Source organism: Pundamilia nyererei, unplaced genomic scaffold (genome assembly GCF_000239375.1).
Source record: "Pundamilia nyererei isolate P.nyererei 1_Seehausen unplaced genomic scaffold, PunNye1.0 scaffold00039, whole genome shotgun sequence".
In the NCBI taxonomy this organism is placed as follows: Eukaryota; Metazoa; Chordata; class Actinopteri; order Cichliformes; family Cichlidae; genus Pundamilia; species Pundamilia nyererei.
In genome coordinates, this window is record NW_005187440.1 from 2850403 (window position 1) to 2868722 (window position 18320).

Here is an 18320-nt window from a genome sequence, read left to right on the forward strand (position 1 = left end):
AGGGGCACGGGAGAAATGAGGATACAAATGTGGAAATAGTGGGGAGCATGACAGTTATAGTCAGGCTGTGGAGGAAAAACAACCAGGGCACCATCATGTGTGTTCATGACAACATTGCAACGATTAACAGTATACAGGCTGGGCTGTGAGACGGACAGGCCAGAAGTAAAGTATGTCACCTGTCTAAGGCGAGTAAGAGGACATAAAAAGAGGATGAATGATCAATAAGACAGGAAAACATTGGCTCGTCCATCTTGTATTATAGCCATTGAGCTGTCACTGTTATTCCCCTCCCCATCATCAGTGAAGGCTGACACAATGGCACGGACGGGACAAATACCAATATGGAAGCTGCTCCCTCCTAAACATAAAAATATATCTGCAAATGGCTCTGCAGCCAATCAGAGCAGAGTTCTCAAAAAAGGGAGAGAGACAGAGTGACAGCAGCCGTCCGGAGAGTAGACAGCCATTACCTAGTGGAACTGACACCCCGAGGCTGGAAGAAGTGTGTGTGTGTGTGTGTTTACCTCAGCGTGTGAGCCCCTGGTGACAGATTTCACAACGATGGCCTTGTTCTTCTCCTCAATCTCAAAGCCGTAGCCTTCCTCCTCGGGGTGAATCTAGCACAGAGAAAATCGACTAATTACTTCCACATTTTCACCGCTGACTGTCAGGCTTAAAATGTCTTGAACTGATTTAGTATCACAAGTAAGCAAACAGGAAAATAATTTTAGATGCACACATATTCATCATCTTTCTGTCTCCCTTGGTTCTGCTGCTGTAATTCTGTGCAACTGTAGGCTCTGGCTATAAAACGGCAACTTGTCTTCATGGCAGTGACCTGGTTTGTCTGAGAAATCACTGAAGCTTTAAAGAAAAAAAAAAGGTGATTTACGGCACTTTTTCTGGGTGGTCTCACATGCAAACTATTCACACATAATCACAGTTTCATTAGCCATTTGTGACTTTCTTTCCGTCTCAGGTGCCTTTGCCTGATGTTGCTCTCTGCTCTCCATATTGTATTCCCACTTGGGGTTGAGGCTTAAAGTTAAACGCTGTCGTCGCCAAACACATTAGCGGCTTCCATTAGTTAAGCTGCTGAGGCCATCTTCCTGCTGCACAGTCCTGATAAGATGGGGATCTCTGCTGTTATATCAGAGGAGATGACCGTGGAAAATAAAGAGTTCCTGCACTTCACTTCAATAATAGGCATTGGGGGGGATTAGTTCCGCTAATCAAGGAAAAGGGCCTTTTCCACTTCTTGTGGAAAGCCAGATGGTGTGCCTACTTCTCACTATGATATGAAAAGGGATGCTGATGATGCTTCTAGGTTTCCCTGAAGATAATGGACTCAAATAAACAGCTGACTTTCTGTGTGAGTTTGTGGAAACCCCCGAACACTTGACCCAGTGTTGTGCAGACTGACTTTTACTGTATGTGTAAAAAAAATATTATATGCTTTTATTGTAGGATAATGATATTAGCAGGAGTCACGCCACAGATGTGATTGGAAGTGAAAACCCAAGTGACCCAATATCTGGGCAGTTAGTGCACATACCATATTCCCCTAAGCAGCCCCTCCTCTTCCTACCAAGAATATTTAATAGTGTCAAACTGGACGCTCAGTTCTGGAGTGATTATGGACATGTTTGCTGCAAATTACACCTTATAAGAGTTAAAACTAAGTTACTGTTTATTTGAATCTTACCTTTTTCTGCTGCTAAAAAAAGAAATGGCTACACAATGTTGACTGACGCATCTTAAAAGGTCTTTAAAGCAGATCAAGCACTAAAGAAGGAAAAGGTCTTGTCCTGCTTTTAACTGCACTACAGTCATCAATCATCAGCTCACATTTTCAAATGTATTTCAAGAATATTCATCGGCTGCCGTTCGTTTCAGTCATCTCTCACAGTTATCTCTTGTATCAGCAGCAGCGCAACAGAGATTCATCCCGGCCGATACAGCTGATTACATTACAATTATATTCAGAGCAAAACACTCAGATGCATAGTGATCAGAGCGATTTCAAATGTGCTTGTTGTCATCAAAGCTACTCGGGCTGTGTATAGTGGTGTTAATAAAAGTTAGATGTGTAGATCAGAAGAAGGCACACAGGTATATATGTATGCAGGGTTCTACAGTCAAAATGCATGTTTATGCCCGACAGCGTAACAGGATAACTTGAAAAACCTTGTTTTTGTTATTTTTGCATCAGTCTACAGTACAGTGGCTCATTGTTTCCCATCATGCTTTTGTTTTGTCTTTGGGGTGGTTAATGCTGTGCAAGGTAATCAAAACATCTTTGTGCCATGTTTATAGCATCGGAATGATGTTCGCAAACCTTTTAATTATTAGCACATTTTTCTCGTGGGAAAATGACGATGCTAGAAGTGGGTTTTTTCCCAGATTCTGGCAATATCTGCGTATCCATGTATAGATGTGGGAGAATGTGAAAGTGTGTATATGAGTGTTGCTCACCACAAGGGATTTGACTAAGATGTTTTCAATGAGTTTGAAGTCATTTCGCTGGAGCTGCTTGCTCTTGGTGCCGGTCCCCTCGGTTTCCTCGTCCGCGTAGAAACGGAAGAACTGGGACTCGTCTTTAAACTCGCTCTTCTCCAAAACTGAAGTAAATGTTTTTTTAAAAACACAAAAAATGTGGTAAATGTGTGCAGAATGCAGCCACAGGAGATAACAAAGAGAAATAGCAGAACGTCACAGTATCGGTCTTGCAAGATCAGTGAAAAGTAAAAGAGCAGAAAGATTAAAAAAAGGCTTTTTTAAATAAAGCTTTGACCCAACTTCCAAAAAAAAAAAATCTAGAAAGATACATGTGTTTATAGAAGCTTTCATCTTTGGGAGTCTTCTACACAAACAAGCTAACAGTTAATTAGCTCATTAGCTGATGATTTTAGTGAGAACATCTGGAGCAAGACCACATCTGGACTGCAGCCAACACAAGTCTTCCAAACCAAGGTTGGGAAGACTCTCAGGAGGAGACAAGAAATTGTGTGTGTGTGTGTGTGTGTGTGTGTGTGTGTGTGTGTGTGTGTGTGTGTGTGTGTGTGTCTGTAAATCCCACCGATGTACTGAGGTTCACTTCAACACATGGGGCACTGCAAACAGGTGAGAACCATATTATGGTCGCTTTGTCCAATCACAGTAATTGTGAAGAAAATACCCAAAACTTTTCTTTTTCAGTGTTTTGAAAGATCTCCCTTTATTTTTATTTTGTTACAGGCCTGAGGCAACAGAATTAAAGGGAGAGGCTAACTTATTCTGTCTCAATAATTATGCAGTACTAACAGCAGTTAAGTCATTAAGCTGAAGCCCAAGTGCACATCAGTAAGCACGGCTACAATTACAGGACACACACTATTGTACCGTACAGTATGTCTTTTAACTGCATTGCCTTGCCGCAGCTTTTTGAAGTTTGCACTAAAAAGTCACGATGCGTTCTGTCACGTCTGTTTCCAGAGAAACAGACCAAAGAAAAAGTCCATCTGGTTTGCGTCTTAGGAGGATTTAGAATTTGTGACATGAGGCACAAACATTTCCCTGACACAAAAAATGCATCCAAGGATGTTACCTAATCTGCCGTGTCTGTGCAGATGCATGACTCTCTGAGGCCACTGTAAAATTAGGCTTGTACGGGCAACACCGAGGGCCAAAGGTACCCAGCTGCTCAGAGATTTGATGAGCAACTAAAGTGTTCACAAACTCATTACACACACACACACACACACACACACACACACACACACACACACACACACACACACACACACACACACACACACACAGAGGTCACACCTACTCACACTGGCCTTGCACCAACTAAAACGAAGCACAAATGTGAGTTATTTCCTCTGACTCACATAGGCTGTGGCCATATAAGACTTTTACTCCTATTCAGCTGGTGGGGGAGTGCCGCTACGGAAACTGTCACACATAATGCATGCACAGTTACTCACACACTGCTAAATCATCATTTAAACACCCTGAACTGACAACATTATCTAACAATCAACATCAATTTTTTAAGGATCTTTGGAACAGAGTTTTTAAAAACTGATTTTTGTGAATCTACAATGCACTGATGCAGGAATTTGAGAAAACATGTCATGATACATGATAAAGCACTTTCAGCACAGTATTCTTTTGCTTTATCTGGGTACAGCCGCACCTTTAAATGCAAAGTGTTGATATAAAGTGCAAAATGGATTTCCACAAGACAATTTGCTCTAGAGGCGATAAAGATAAATGATCAAACAATAATTTTTATGGCTTCAGTATTGATTTATGGATCTGTACTTGCTGCAGATTGAGTTGTGGTGGGAGGGAAACGTGTGGTCATGTAAATTATTATCGGCCTCTGTAAGTTACAATACTTGCAGGTGTCCATGACGGTGAGCTTAATTATATTAACTTTGCTACCCATTATCATCCCACGGATGAAGTGTTTTACAACCTCGTAACCGTCAAACAGAGACACGAATGAAGAAGGTGAGGATAGTTTAAAAAATGGAGAGACAAAAAGAAGAGGAGTTCAAAAGGAACCGGGGTCAAGAGCAGCAGATGTGCTGACTAAGAACTAAAGAGAGTGACTTGTGAAGCGCGGTGGGCAGACAGGCTGAGAAGAGAGAGTTCCTCACCCCGAAGAAGGGCAGAGTAAAAGGAGAACAGGTGACAACTTCAAACAGATGGTAGTGAAAGCTGGTGCAAGCTAAGCAAGCAAAAAAACAAAAGTCACTCTATAGTCACTTTTTACAGATGGCAGATGCAGGACTGAAAAAAATAATCCTGTATATATTTATGCACATTATAATGTACATATACTGCACATGAGACTCCAGAGATGTTGTTAAATTGTCTTAAAGAGACTTTGATAAGGATTCAAAACTTTAACATTTAAATTAATCTGCAGGTCTCCCCAATTAGAGTGCGTCCAAGTATTATAATCTTGCATACTTCTCTATATCCTTCAGGAAACCAGAAAGTGCTGTTAACTTGTCACTTCTTCAGCCTTTCCACACTACTTCTTTTAAGTGCTTCCCACTTTACCCAAAATACATGTGTCCGCTGACGACAGATTCAATTTTATGCATTAAACAGCGTTCACGGTTCAGTGGAGTGACCCAGACAGCCATGTAGCAAAGCCAAACAACTCTGGTTAGGCTACACTCCTAAAACTGTTTATGTTCAACATGCTGGGCTGGGACCAAAGCAGCTCCAACTACAATGTGGTGAGTGAGGTTTTAAAAATTTAGACTGGGTATACAAGTTTAGGATGCCCCCTTTTTTAAGCCTATGATGGCATGCAAGAGAGAGTGGCCAATACAACATTTTTGTGGGGTTGAGAGAAGGGGAAAGATGATGTAATCGAAAAGCACAGAAAGACCGGGGAGAGAATAAGAACTGAAGAGAAAGTGCCACAAACACAACACTATTCAAATTTAAGCCAAAGCTGTGGGGAATCGAAACAATATGAATGATTAGAATCTGTCAAAAGTGCTTGAGAGTGAGTTTAACTGACCATGGTGCATGAAGCCGCTGTTACAGAGCCCCACTCCCAGCGTCACGGCATCCTCTCGGTTCGAACAGTCTCCCTGGGAAACAAAGTCAATGACGCACACAGGGTCATTCACAATGCCTGTTTACACCTGCTCATATGCAGCATGCTGCTTCACTTTGTGACATTAAAAACTGTACAATTTAATCAGCACAGATTAATATCTATGTGTCTAAGAACAAGTGAGAGGGAGAGATTAGGACACTACTGGGTTACTTGTCCCTCAGTTTCAGTAAAGACAGTAGAAAATGTTAAAACTGCATTGAAACCGTACCTATAATAAAAGGCAACTTTTTCAAAATTATAATGATAACTCTAAATTTCTGAATTCTAATGTTTCATTAAAAAGTGCTTTTAGCTAGAAAACACATGCTACACATGCTCCTGAAGGTCTGGACTGAGACAAGGGTGCACATTTACATTTTGGAGGAAACTCAGGATGGTAGCATTGACAGTACATGTTTATGTGACAGTCACAAAAGTCTAAAAAGTGAAAATCCACCTTTTACCCAAATGCAACCCTAAAATTAATACATTTTTGAGCCACTAGTTTCGTTTCACTGTTCAATTTCAATGCATTGTGGTTGTTTTACACAACAACCACAATGCACTGCAACAATTCATTCATTTACAGTAATAAGAGACATCATTACTGAATGCACCCTTGGTGGCTTCTGTGGATTCACGTGAGCGTGCATCGGTGTAATATTTTCTTATTTTACCTGTGAGAGTAGCCAGTCCACTAGTTTGCTAGCAGGCACTACTGATTTAAAGGTTTTCAGATGGTGGTCTCTGTCCCTATAAGGAGCAACAAAAGATTAAATTAGATCAGCTTTATTGTTCAGTGCAAACTTTAATAAAAAAAACAAAAAGAAACAGAGTTACAAGTGTAGCAAAACCTCTTTGTGGTTAGCTGCTTTAACACCTAGCTGTGCATGCTATCTCATTGGTGTTTGGTGTTACTATTCAGATGCATCGCTTAGCTTATGCTGAACTCAGCTAGTGGTCAGTTATGCTGAAGTCATCTGCATGAGATTCGGTCATTAACTTGGGAATTCATCTTTTGTTCTTCCTTTTTTTGACGTCAAGCTGATCAGTCCCTGGTTTCACAGTACAGACCGTGAGATAAGCACCGTGCACTTGCTGTCCCTTTAACTTCTCACTCTGTAAGCTTACGATTTGAGAACAACCACAGCTCGCTCAGCCACAATGCACCAGCCTGCTTGACAAGTAAAACGTAAAACAGGAAATGCTACAGAGGATGTGTTTTTCGACATGCAATTTCTTGGTTGTGCGAGTTGTATCACAGAAATAGACTGTGATACATATGCCACTAACAGCCATACTCAGTATACTATATTCAGATTAAACAAGCGCCGTATATATTAAATGATGATGCGGGCACAAATGACACTGCTGACAACGCAGTGAAACAACCGTGAAAGTGGATAACTTCCCAGTATCGTTTTATGATCAGCGACTTTCTGTTTTAACAACATAGTATACCCATGACATCATCGATGTTAATTCTATTAGTTTTATGTGCATTTTATCATGTAGTTACTTTTTTCCAAGGCATTCTATCATTAGGAAATCATTGGAGGCTCTGTCACCAGACAAGGTTTAATAAAACAGTGGCACGGTTTTATGATTATTTATTATTCATAAATGCAACACATCCATCACTCAGACATTTTAATTAATGGTGTCTGCTTACAATTAAAAACAAATAAATAAATAAAAAGCAAGGCCATCTTACGTAATAAGTGCCTGGCAGGCAGAAGGATTGCCTTTGTATGTTAATAGGATTTGTCCCCAGACCAAAGGCTCTTTGTTTGCACCAATGGCAACTCCGGCCACTTCAATCAGCGGGTGAGTGATGGAGGGAAAGATAGAGAGATGAGCAGGGAATAGTATGAAAGGAGGGACGGGAGCAGAGAGAGAATGTGTGTACAGTGTGTGTCCTTGAGGGCTTATCACACAGGAACATTGTGAGTTTCCCATGGTTCCTGTTTCTGTTTAAATTTAGATTTTTGTAAAGTGAGATAACTCTATGCCACCTTATGGGATTATTTTAGGATTAGTATGTAATTAGTAGGTAAACCATAATTTAAACGACCCTAGTTTAGCTACATATGTACATTAACATATAGTGAGGCTAACAAAGTGTGTGTTTATGTGTATGTATATACTACACACTGTAGTAATTAGTTTTCTAAGTAGGTGCACTCAGCGGTAAAGTGACTGTGTGAGCATTTGTGTATGAAATAGAGAGTTCAACGCTCAATACTGTAAAGATAAAGAGACAAATGCTCACAGTAAGTGGCTCTCCTTAATCCTCTAAGAGCATGCTTATATAAGCCTCCAGCCATGAAAAACTGAATCCTGAAAGCATAAACCTACAGCAGCTCACGGCTGGCTCGGACTCCAGTTTGGAAGGGAAAAGGGTTTGAGGGTTGTCATTCCTGGCAGGGATACCATTTGTTCAGTCATCACAGAAAGGGTGACTCGGGGCAAATGTGAACCCTTCATGAATATGCATGTTTGCACCTGGAGAGCAGGGATGTTAAGAGCGGAGAATAAAGAATGAAGAAGGAGAAAGAAAAGAGGGAGAAGGGCAGGTACTTACTTGATGATAGGTGTGTGGAGGCTGTGAAGCCGGCAGTAAAGCCTGACGCCCTGTAACGATAGAAAAATGGAGCTGCTGACTCATAGATCATACACGCCTTGGGTAAACAGGTATGAACATGGCTTCAGAACAACTGAAAAGAGCTACCCTAAGGCTATGAATTAAGGACAAAAAAATGTTTGTTTTTTTTATATCAAACCCTGACAACAGTCAGGTCTGAGAACAAATGGAGACCAAAAAAAGGTTCATCGTTTTTGTCAAGTTGAGCTTCTGCCTCACTCGTCTATGAGAGATGTGAGATTGTATCTGGAGCGTATCTAAAACTGTAAAATGTCCAAATTATATTGTATAAAGTTTGTCAAAGGTGGACAGTTTTGGAGGAACAATATATTTTTTAATGGAACAACAGCCAACTGCACCATACGGCAGGATCCACATGTGATGAGAGGATCGAGCTGTAATGATAGTAGATGAAAGCGGCAGAAAGAAAATAAAAGCTGATTTTTTTCTCAATTTCTGGAAGAAGATAGTGGGTCTGAATTGTATTTTTTAAGCTTTAGCATGACAGTGCAAGAATCATTTAGAGTTTTTATCAATCTGTCCATCCGTCTTCTTTTGCTTATCCAGTTCAGGGTCACAAGAAGCATGGAACGCCCTGAACAGGTCGCCTGTGTGTCACAGGGGTGACACACAGAGACATACAACCATTCTTGCTCACATTCAGACCTACTGCCAATTCAGGACGACCGATTAACCTAACCCTTGCATGTTTTTGGACTGTGGGAGGAAGCTGAAATAGAGAAGGAGAACCCATGAAAACATGCAAAAGCATGTGAGGAAAGAAATGTTAGCTGACTTTTGCTGTGCTGTTGGGTATGAAAGTGAAGAAATCTGCAGAGGCAGACCCTTTAAACAAGTCAATGAATTCTTATTTTACCTCAAAGTTAATATAAAGCCATTGCAAACATTTACAGCTCATTCGTTACAACTGTCGTTATCCTGATGCTCTTTGTTCTGTCGCACCAATGAAAAGATCCAGAAGCAGAACTCTCGTTACCTTCGACATGATGTCCTCCATCTCACTGCGGGCCTTGTAGGTTCCATCGTCATAACGAAAACGGTACATCACCTGCTCATTCTTGAACTGGTGTTTGTCTGACACTAAAACAAGAGCAAAAGAAGGAACCGTCACCTCAGCTCTGCTCCAGGCTGAATATCAGATGATTTAGAGTTTGTAACATAGGTGTTTTTTGTGAAATGTGGAACAGCAAAGCCAAAGAAAACTCTCTGCTTTACATATTCCCTTTGCGAATATCTACTCTTCAAAAATGGACTTAAGGTTATGGACATATATGCTACTGATTTTCAACTGTAACTGGATGACATATCTAATACAATGCCAGTGTTAATATTGCTGTATTCACACATAATAGGCTGAAGAGGTTTACCAGTTATGATGAGCTAGTGATGCACTGCGGCAACAAATTTACTGCAACACTGCTTTTTGACATTGGAATAGAGACCTTTAAGATTTTAATGCTGATGTGCCACTTTTTGATGCATCTGTTGATAGTATTGCTATAAGTACAGAAAAAAGGTAAGAGGCAAGAACTATATTTCCTGGGGGCATTGGGTGGAGTGATATAAATGACGTTAACAGCAGACAAATACCAGTCCCAAAAAAACGTCCCAGCTTGCACTAATAAAAAAAGTTCCAGAATGACTTATTTAGAATTAATCCAATACGGAAAATGGAAAAATGACTGACACACAGAAACAGACGATAGTCACAAAGCTAACCGTGAAATCTGCCAATGAGAGGCAGTTTGGTTCCACCACAACAAGCTGGCATTGAATCAAACAAGCTGCTGGTTTTCTCAGTCTAGACTTAAAATACCCTCATAAAACCAAAGGAATGCACCACCAAATCAGTCATTGTAAAGTGTTGTGGGATTCAAAGTACATAAAATTATGGCTGAATTATTGTGGAGGGAAAAAGAAGATCTCAAAATTGCTCAAATTCAGGTGTAAACTGGAGGATGGAAGTGCCTCAAACCAACCATGTACATCTAATTGGATAAGAACTGTAAAATACATGGATTTACTTTTACTCCTGTGGGTCTCCCAATCTGTTACATTACCTCTCTCTGATTTCTTTTCACTGGATAACTGTGACACCTACATTTTGCCTGCAGGGCTCAAACCTCTTCAATTTACCCACAAAGCCTCACAGCTGTTCCACAGAGCCCAGCATGTCATCATTGTGTCTCTCTATGGTTATATGGTAAATGTGAGGGAGGATTTCTTGGGATTTTTCACAGGTATTAAAGAATATGAACACTAGGTCTCAGCAGATTTCTCCTGAGAGTGTGGCATGTAGAAATACTTACAGTGGCCTGCACTTACATACAAGAGCCCTGTCAGCAACAGCAGCAGTTGTGTTCATACACACTCTCTATAATAGTGTCTGTCCAAGTAAGTGTGAGTATTTTGTTTCATTTCTAAATGTATAATTCATGTAAGTAAACCTATGAGTGTCCCTCGGGCAAGAGACAATACCAGACAATAATTTCAGATCGTTGTGGGACAACCATAAAACACAGAGGATTTGTGAGTTATATGAATGAGTCAACCAATTACAGAAAGAGAGTGAGAATCAGAGAAAAGGAGCCATTAGAAACAGGCCTGAAGACAGAGAAGGACCAAACAGGGGGAAAAATGACGAGGAGAGCTACAGAGCTCTAAAATGCAAACGTTATAGAGGATTAGAAGATGACAGAGGAGTAAAGAGTTGGAGAAATAACTACATTAATTTGTCTCACCATGATGGATGATGCCATTTTCAAGTAAGGCTTGTCCCAGGTTGACTCCTTCTTCAGGTTTACTGATCTCTCCGCTCTCTATGAGCCATGACACGAATTCACTGAGGACACAAGACAAAAATGGAGAGATATCTATGACTGCTGTTCATAGCTAAAGTACTTAAACAACCATGTCAGTTAAGAAACTCTGAAAAGCATTGGCTGATTTGGTCATAATGGTGCCAAAACTTTTATATATTTAACTTAAAAGGCAGATTTCATTACAGTTCGGTCTGGAGTGAAAAGTGGCATTTTTGGTTTGATAAAATTTATTTTGAATGTGAATGTACGGAGCGCGAATGACTACACAGATCAATACTGAGTTAATGCAACAACCTGAAGTTTAGTTACTGACATCATTAGTCATGTTAAATCCTACAAAGAGGTTAGGTCGTGTCTGAGGAAGTGATTTTTCAAACTAATATTGTGTCTGTATGTAAGCAAGCACTGCCTTATATTGCAGATTGTGGCTCTAACAGCTAAATGTGGCTAATGTACATGCTAATCATTGCTAGTTAGCAGAGCTAATACAGCGTTCTACCTTTAAATAATTTTTTAAACCCTATTTAACTGCAAGAAAAGCAGTTTATAATGTTTGTTTTTCTGCACTCTATTCCACTGATATAAGTATTGTTGTTAGGCCATGTGTCTTATACCAGAGCCATCTTTTTTTCTAGTATGCTCACACCATACAGCTAGCGAAATATATCCTAGCTACAGAACAGCTTCACTGTCATATGGCACTCTTATGCAATCTAGTATGTTCATACTATGGTAAAGCTTTTTAAGGATAAAATGTATTGCAGTTTGTTTTGGGGTTATTTTGTTGGTTTTTGTTTGGGGGGGTCCTTTAAACTAGAGCAAAGTTATAAATGGCACAAATTCCACAAAAATGAATAGTTTATCTTTTCCTCCAGATATCCCTCACAGCTGCTTGAATACAAGCATTAACCATTCAAATGTAAGCACTTCTAAGCTCTGCTCACTTGTCTTCACACCCAGTGTGCGCAGAACAAATGTTTGAAGGAGAAAATTACATTCTCCCCTTCTTTGCCTTTCATGCTGCTGAGTGAAATCGCTTGCCCAGATAATGACGAACCGTGAACTGGAGAGAGCTGGTGCATGTTTGTGTCCGTGCATGTTCATTAATTCTGGGATTGAGCACGCCAGCATGGTAATAATTCTGAAAGCTGTATGTGTGAAATCTGTCCTTATGTGTGGATTTGCTTCCAGGCAGTCATGCAATAGATTTATTAGCCTAGTGTATGAGAAGAATGTGTAAATGTCAAGCGCATAATGTGTGCATGTGTATGTATGAAGTCAACACATAACCATATGCTCACATTGTATGCATGATTATATAGAAATCTTTGAAGAGAAAAGAGCATGCCAAGTGAGTGCTCTAACATGTAGAGCTGTATATGTGCATGAGCAAGTCCCGAGTTTCCTTTTCTCCCTCAAACTGAGAATAAAACATGATTTCATGATTGTAATATTTGTGAGTGTGTGTTCATTGTCTCCATTTATGTTCTTTGGCTGTTAAGTGACAATGACAGGGGACTCAAGTGAATGGGACACTAGGTATGGGTATGTGGGTGTTATGTAAGAGTCAGGTTAATTTTGGGACACAGAGCTGTTATGGGAATGAACACAAAGATATACAGAGTAATACAGTAAAATTTAAGAAACCAACAGATTTTACTTCTAAATGCACACTAACAACACCTCATCAAGATTTTAAAAAATGTAATTTTCCAAACTTTTGTGTTTTGTTTTGTTTGAGACTTTTTTCCTGAAAACATCATTCATAATCTATTCCATTTGCATGACACTGTGGGTCAGAACCTTTGACCTTTTACTTGAGTTTAAAATTTTGTGGCTTTTATGACGCCACATGCTTAATTAAATCTTGCCTAGAGTTAACATGCATTGTGAAAATGACACGCAGGTTAGTTTTACACCCAACAGAAGCAGAGGCAAAGAACCATAAAAGCCTGTAAATTCTACAAGACATAAATAGAAAGACATAAAAAGACAGCTGGATTTTCTGTGTTTTTGTGCATTGCATTAGTACAGAGTGTATAATATAAAGTATACTGCACCAGAGCCTGAAAATATATTTTACCACATAAATGTCCATTACAGATGTAGTGTTTTACACCTTAAAAATGTATTGTTATGGAGCTACTATTAGCAAATCTTCTATCAATAAATATTGTTTCAAAATCATACAGTTATTGTTACAAATATACATTGGACAACCTTGTTAAGCCTGTTTGGCCGCATCTCTTTAAACTTACATTTGGGTGTTTTCAGTTTCATCCACAGATGCGTTTAATCAAGCACCTACTGATGCGGTCTGTCTTCACCAACACTTGTTTTTTTTTTAAAGAGTCATTTTAAAAAGCTCACTGAATCTAATCGTGGTCTGATTTGAGTGCCTACAACTTCCAAACATGCAAAAAGAAGTCTTATTGGATAAAAGTCTCCTCTTGTTTACTTAATTTATGAACTCAGTAAATAGTTTCCTAATAAGTATATGATCTCAACTGCTAATTTCAGATCTGATCATTATGCCCATCCATTCATTACCTTGCACTTCATTTTCATCATTTCATCATCATTTTCAGAGTGACAGAGGAGCGGGGCCAATACCAGCTAAGATAGGGGGAGAAGTAGGGTACACCTGGACAGTTCAGCAGTGTGTCGCAGGGCTAACAAAAAGAGACAGACGACCATTCACACCTATGGGCAATTAGAATTGCCAATTAACCTAACCCCACTAACTGCATGTCTTTGGACTGTGTGAAGAATCCACAGTACCCGGACAGAACCCATATAAACACAGGGAGACCATGCAAACCACATAGAAAGGCTCTAGCCAGATGGTGGATTCAAACCCAGGACCTTCTTGCTGTGAGGCAATGTGTCCATGTGTCGCCCATTAGGACTGAAAATTACGGTTTCATCAGAGTCAATAAGGCAGTATATAAGACATGTCTTCCGCATAATTTAGTAAATTGTTTTGCTGGTTTCAAAACAGCACAATGGCTAAAACTTTACATATAGCCAGTGGTGCCATCCCAACCCCCCTTTAACCATGCCCTTGAACAAAGAATAGTGGAGCAGAAGCAGATTGGAATGGAGCTGAACACTTGAGGTGCTCATCCTAGCCAGAGGTCTTATACTGGAAAGATGGGCACAACCAAAATTAAGCTAGTAAGGGAAAAAAAAAAAAGTGTTAACACCGGCAATTTTCCACAACAGTGACTTGATGGAATTAGGCTATCAACACAACAGAGTCGTATCAAACCGGAGTCAGCATCTCCGTTTAATGCAATAAGCACTAAATCTATGACCGTTGCTAATTTCATCAGAAAAATAAATGCAAAGATGATCTGATATCGTCGTGTTGGTGTGGTTCCCAGATCATCATGAAAATGTTGTTCCAGGATCAACATTGCAAGTGACCAATCACATTGTTCTGATGTTATTCTTTTGTGCGCCAAGCCATTGTGCATTTATGAAATTCCAATGTTGCAAGGACAGTATCAGTTCTGCTTATCGTTTATTAAAGGGTTACGGTTAGGGTTAGGGTCCGTTGATCGGCGGACAGAAGCAGTTTCTCACAGCTTAAATACAGTTTTTTGTTTTACGGCGGTTTTTCCCGAAGTCGCAAAAGTATGACATCACAACATTCTGATTGGTCACTTGCAATGCTGATCCTGGAACAACATTTAGTATGATGATCTGGGAACAACACCAACACGACGATATCAGATCGCGTGGTTGCACTTACTGGCAGGAAATGAACGAGTGATAAAGTGAGGAAAGGGGGAGATGGTAGAATGATATGACAGTGAGTGTAAAGAGATGAGAGAGTAAGAAATTTAAAAATGCATTTATGGGGGCGGGCAAAAGCAGAAACACTCAAATTGGAAAACGATCGAAAACTACTGTTCTGATAGTGACCTGAACTGAAAGTATTTGGTGATGAATCATTGCCTTCCAGAGAAGATGATAAAAAGGGAATATGCTCTGACTATGAAAGCTTACACACACACACACAAACTTGCACAGATACGGACACATAGTATGGCAAACTATAATTCCTAGCAGAAACAGAAACTGATTTGAAAACATGGAAGAGTTAACTTGACTCTAATAAACACCACTGCATATTTTTAAAGTCTTATGAATTCACTTCTGGGCACCATCACTGGTGTGATTCCTCTGTTATCATCCACTACATTTACTCATGCATAAAAAATACATTTTTAAAAACACTTTTGCGTGAGGTACGCATTTTATAATCTCTGATATACTGAGAGGCCGCTTTGGCAGTGTTGCAGACGTTAATGCTTGCTCCCTGATTTCTCTTTACAAGAGCGGCCATCAGTCTCCATCGTAAGCGTTGCCTAGTTTTTATGTTTTGTTTCCCCGAGATGGTGCCAGAAAGAATTTTAATTGCTGCTCAGGATCTTACAAAAACTGATGTGCATGCAGAGGAAACCAGGGAAGTAGAAGCAAGTCTCTTATTTTCTTCTCACTGCACGGAGACATCAAGGGGACATAAAGTGGAATGGCCTGTTGAAGCAGCTAAAGGCCCTTTGCTAATGAAAGTCTCTGTGTCAGTGTGTGCTCAATGATATGGCATGGGGGGGGGGGAGTAGGCAGCAACGTGGCCCTTTCTATAACCCATGAGAGCAGACTGTGAGGGGGGCTCATTACAGTCAAGGGGATGCAGGGATAAAGCAGTTTAGGCATTTTGCCAGGACTTGGGGAGACTGGATACCAGCGCCTTTGAAAGCCTGCTGATCTTACGTAAGAACAATTTGTAAAGACCCTCATGTGAACAGCGTGGCACTGCAGTCACATTCTTGAAACCTACAGAGACCCCCATACTCAGGAAGCCAAGAAACTCACTTTCCCATGAAGCACTTGGGCACAATGCTGAGCTTCTTTCTCCTGTCCTTAATCAGGTGTCGACTCTTGGTCATCATCATGTGGTAGAGCTTCTCGCCCTTTTCTGCAATCATCACATAGGCATCCCGCTCCATTCCCAGTTTGAGACCTAAAAACAACAAAAAACAAACATGAAGCAAGTTAGAGCTGCGAGGATTCACTGTATTTAATACAAGGACCTTCAACAGAGTAAGACTATGAAAAAATTTGGGAGCAGAAATCAATGAACAAACAAGATTTCAGCCAAGAAAAATATAGCCGAACCACTACAGGACAGACTTGCACTGCACGGCTATCTACATAAAAGCAAAGAGGCAAAAACACGTCACGGTGCTGCTAGCCTGGACTGCGTGTTTGCAGTCTGTTGTTGTACAGATGGAATGAAGCCATGCCGGCTTGGGTCTGCCACAAACCCAGATGTTAATCTCCCCTAGACGAGCTGTTTTAGAGTAAGTCAAGTTCAAGAGGTCAGCGTGATCTTGATCTCGTTCCTGTGTCCGTTTGTTAAACATTATTCCTTTATTATAAAGCGGAATAAAGCATTGTTAGGCCTGCCACTCCAGTCTTCAGTGAGTATACCGTTTGTGCTGCTTAAAGTTGTTCAGGGCCTTGATGAACTTCTGGACTGCAAAGTGAGACTTTTGGACTCAAGCAACTCGACTCTGCTCCAACTGTGACTCCCTAATCTGCTGGACTCTACGGAGAGGCACATCAGGCTCCCAAACTGCAAAGTGCTATATTTCAAAAGCGACACACATGGGGCACCACTACAGTTCACTGGGCAAAATGCAATGATCAACATTTTACCTTTTTACTATATCTTTTGCTATTTTAAAACGTTTTACAGCAGCTTTTGTACTAAAATATTACCAAGTGTATTAGCAATTAATTTTTTCTGCTAATTCTCTCAAATAATTCATTTTATTACCTCAGCCAAGAGGGTTATGTTTGCGTTGTGTGTCATTCATCAAAATGAATTCAGATCAAACTTTGTAAGGGTGTAGAGCAGGGTCATGTTTACAATCCGTTCAAATTTAGCTTACACCCATCAAGGTCAACTTAATGATTTATTGGTCGAAAATTGCCTTTTAAAAGTCTTATAACTTAAAAACTATGATTCTCACATGTGTCGTGTGTATTATCAACATATGGAAAGTACCATATAGATGTTTAAAATATGTGTCACATTTGAGACCTCACCTCTTCTTCAAGGTCAATAGTTTGATCTGCTAATGTGCTAGTAATGCTATATAGATATAAAACTACGCATTTTCTGACTGCAATGATTTGCATTGACAACGTATAGTCATATAGGGAGTGATTCTTTTTTTCGTGTTACTTTGTACTTGTTTTCAAGGTCTAATGAGGTCACACTTTCATAAAATGTCCTTTCTTTAAAACTGTGCTTAAAATATCACTAACTTTGTTTATACTGGCAACATTTAGGAAATGATACTGGTATGTGGGTATTCAAAATATCGTGTCACATTCGACCTCTGACCTCACTTTTGTTTTTCCATTTTTTTATGCCTTGTGCCCAAGTATACTTTATATTATATATTTTCAGCATTATTAATACTTTATAGATATCTGTGGTGTTCGGGATAAACTATGCAATGATGCTGAAAACTAACTTATACCCTTTAAAATGCATTATTCAAGTCAAACCATTTAAAAAGGCAAGAACTTGAGTGATGGTGTAGGATTGTGACCCACTGAAAAGAGGGGAGGTGGGGCGAACAATGCGAAAAGTTGCACGGCTTATTCTAGAATCCAATTTTCTCCTTTGATTCTTCGGAGATCTCCACTGGCTGTGATGGAGGTGGGGTTATATTACATTTGGCAGCAGCTGGAGTAGACTTAAACAATGAGTGTCATTGAACAACAGACGGGACCTGTCCAGCGGAGACGCCCCCCCCCCCAGATTCTGCTCCAGCTGTCAGAGCTTGTCTTGTACTACTCCTCATCTTCCCATGCTCACTGGCACGAGATAAAACCCTATCACGGTATCCGACGTCCGTTTTCTCTTAAACTTCCACAAAAACACTGATACGAGAACACCGCTTCCAGCTGGCAGTTGTTGAACAATGAAAGTCCTTTTGGGGGGTTGGGGGGCTTTAAAGGGAGTCATATGTCTAACACGGTAAAGGACTGGAGCAAAAAAGGAGAAAAAAAAGCTACAACAAGTAAGCCATGTCAAGAAAACTAATAATGCATGCAGGGAGAGATGTGAAAAGGATCGCTGCCAGGATTTATTACAGTAAAACATGCTGCTGTCTAGACGGGTAAAGAG

General features: G+C 40.1%; 1 protein-coding gene across 2 annotated transcripts in view; it reads right to left on the bottom strand.

The window, feature by feature from the left end:
- Positions 1 to 18320, bottom strand: part of prex1 (phosphatidylinositol-3,4,5-trisphosphate-dependent Rac exchange factor 1) — a 78643-nt gene that overhangs the window by 25849 nt on the left and 34474 nt on the right. For both annotated transcript variants that reach the window (XM_005730780.1, XM_005730779.1), the window contains exons 10-17: positions 15989 to 16136; positions 11024 to 11124; positions 9259 to 9362; positions 8202 to 8251; positions 6295 to 6370; positions 5537 to 5609; positions 2479 to 2624; positions 528 to 620 (exon numbers count right to left, since the gene is read on the bottom strand). In XM_005730780.1, coding sequence (XP_005730837.1) covers positions 528 to 620; positions 2479 to 2624; positions 5537 to 5609; positions 6295 to 6370; positions 8202 to 8251; positions 9259 to 9362; positions 11024 to 11124; positions 15989 to 16136 — 791 coding nt within the window. The remainder of the gene's footprint in view (positions 1 to 527; positions 621 to 2478; positions 2625 to 5536; positions 5610 to 6294; positions 6371 to 8201; positions 8252 to 9258; positions 9363 to 11023; positions 11125 to 15988; positions 16137 to 18320) is intronic.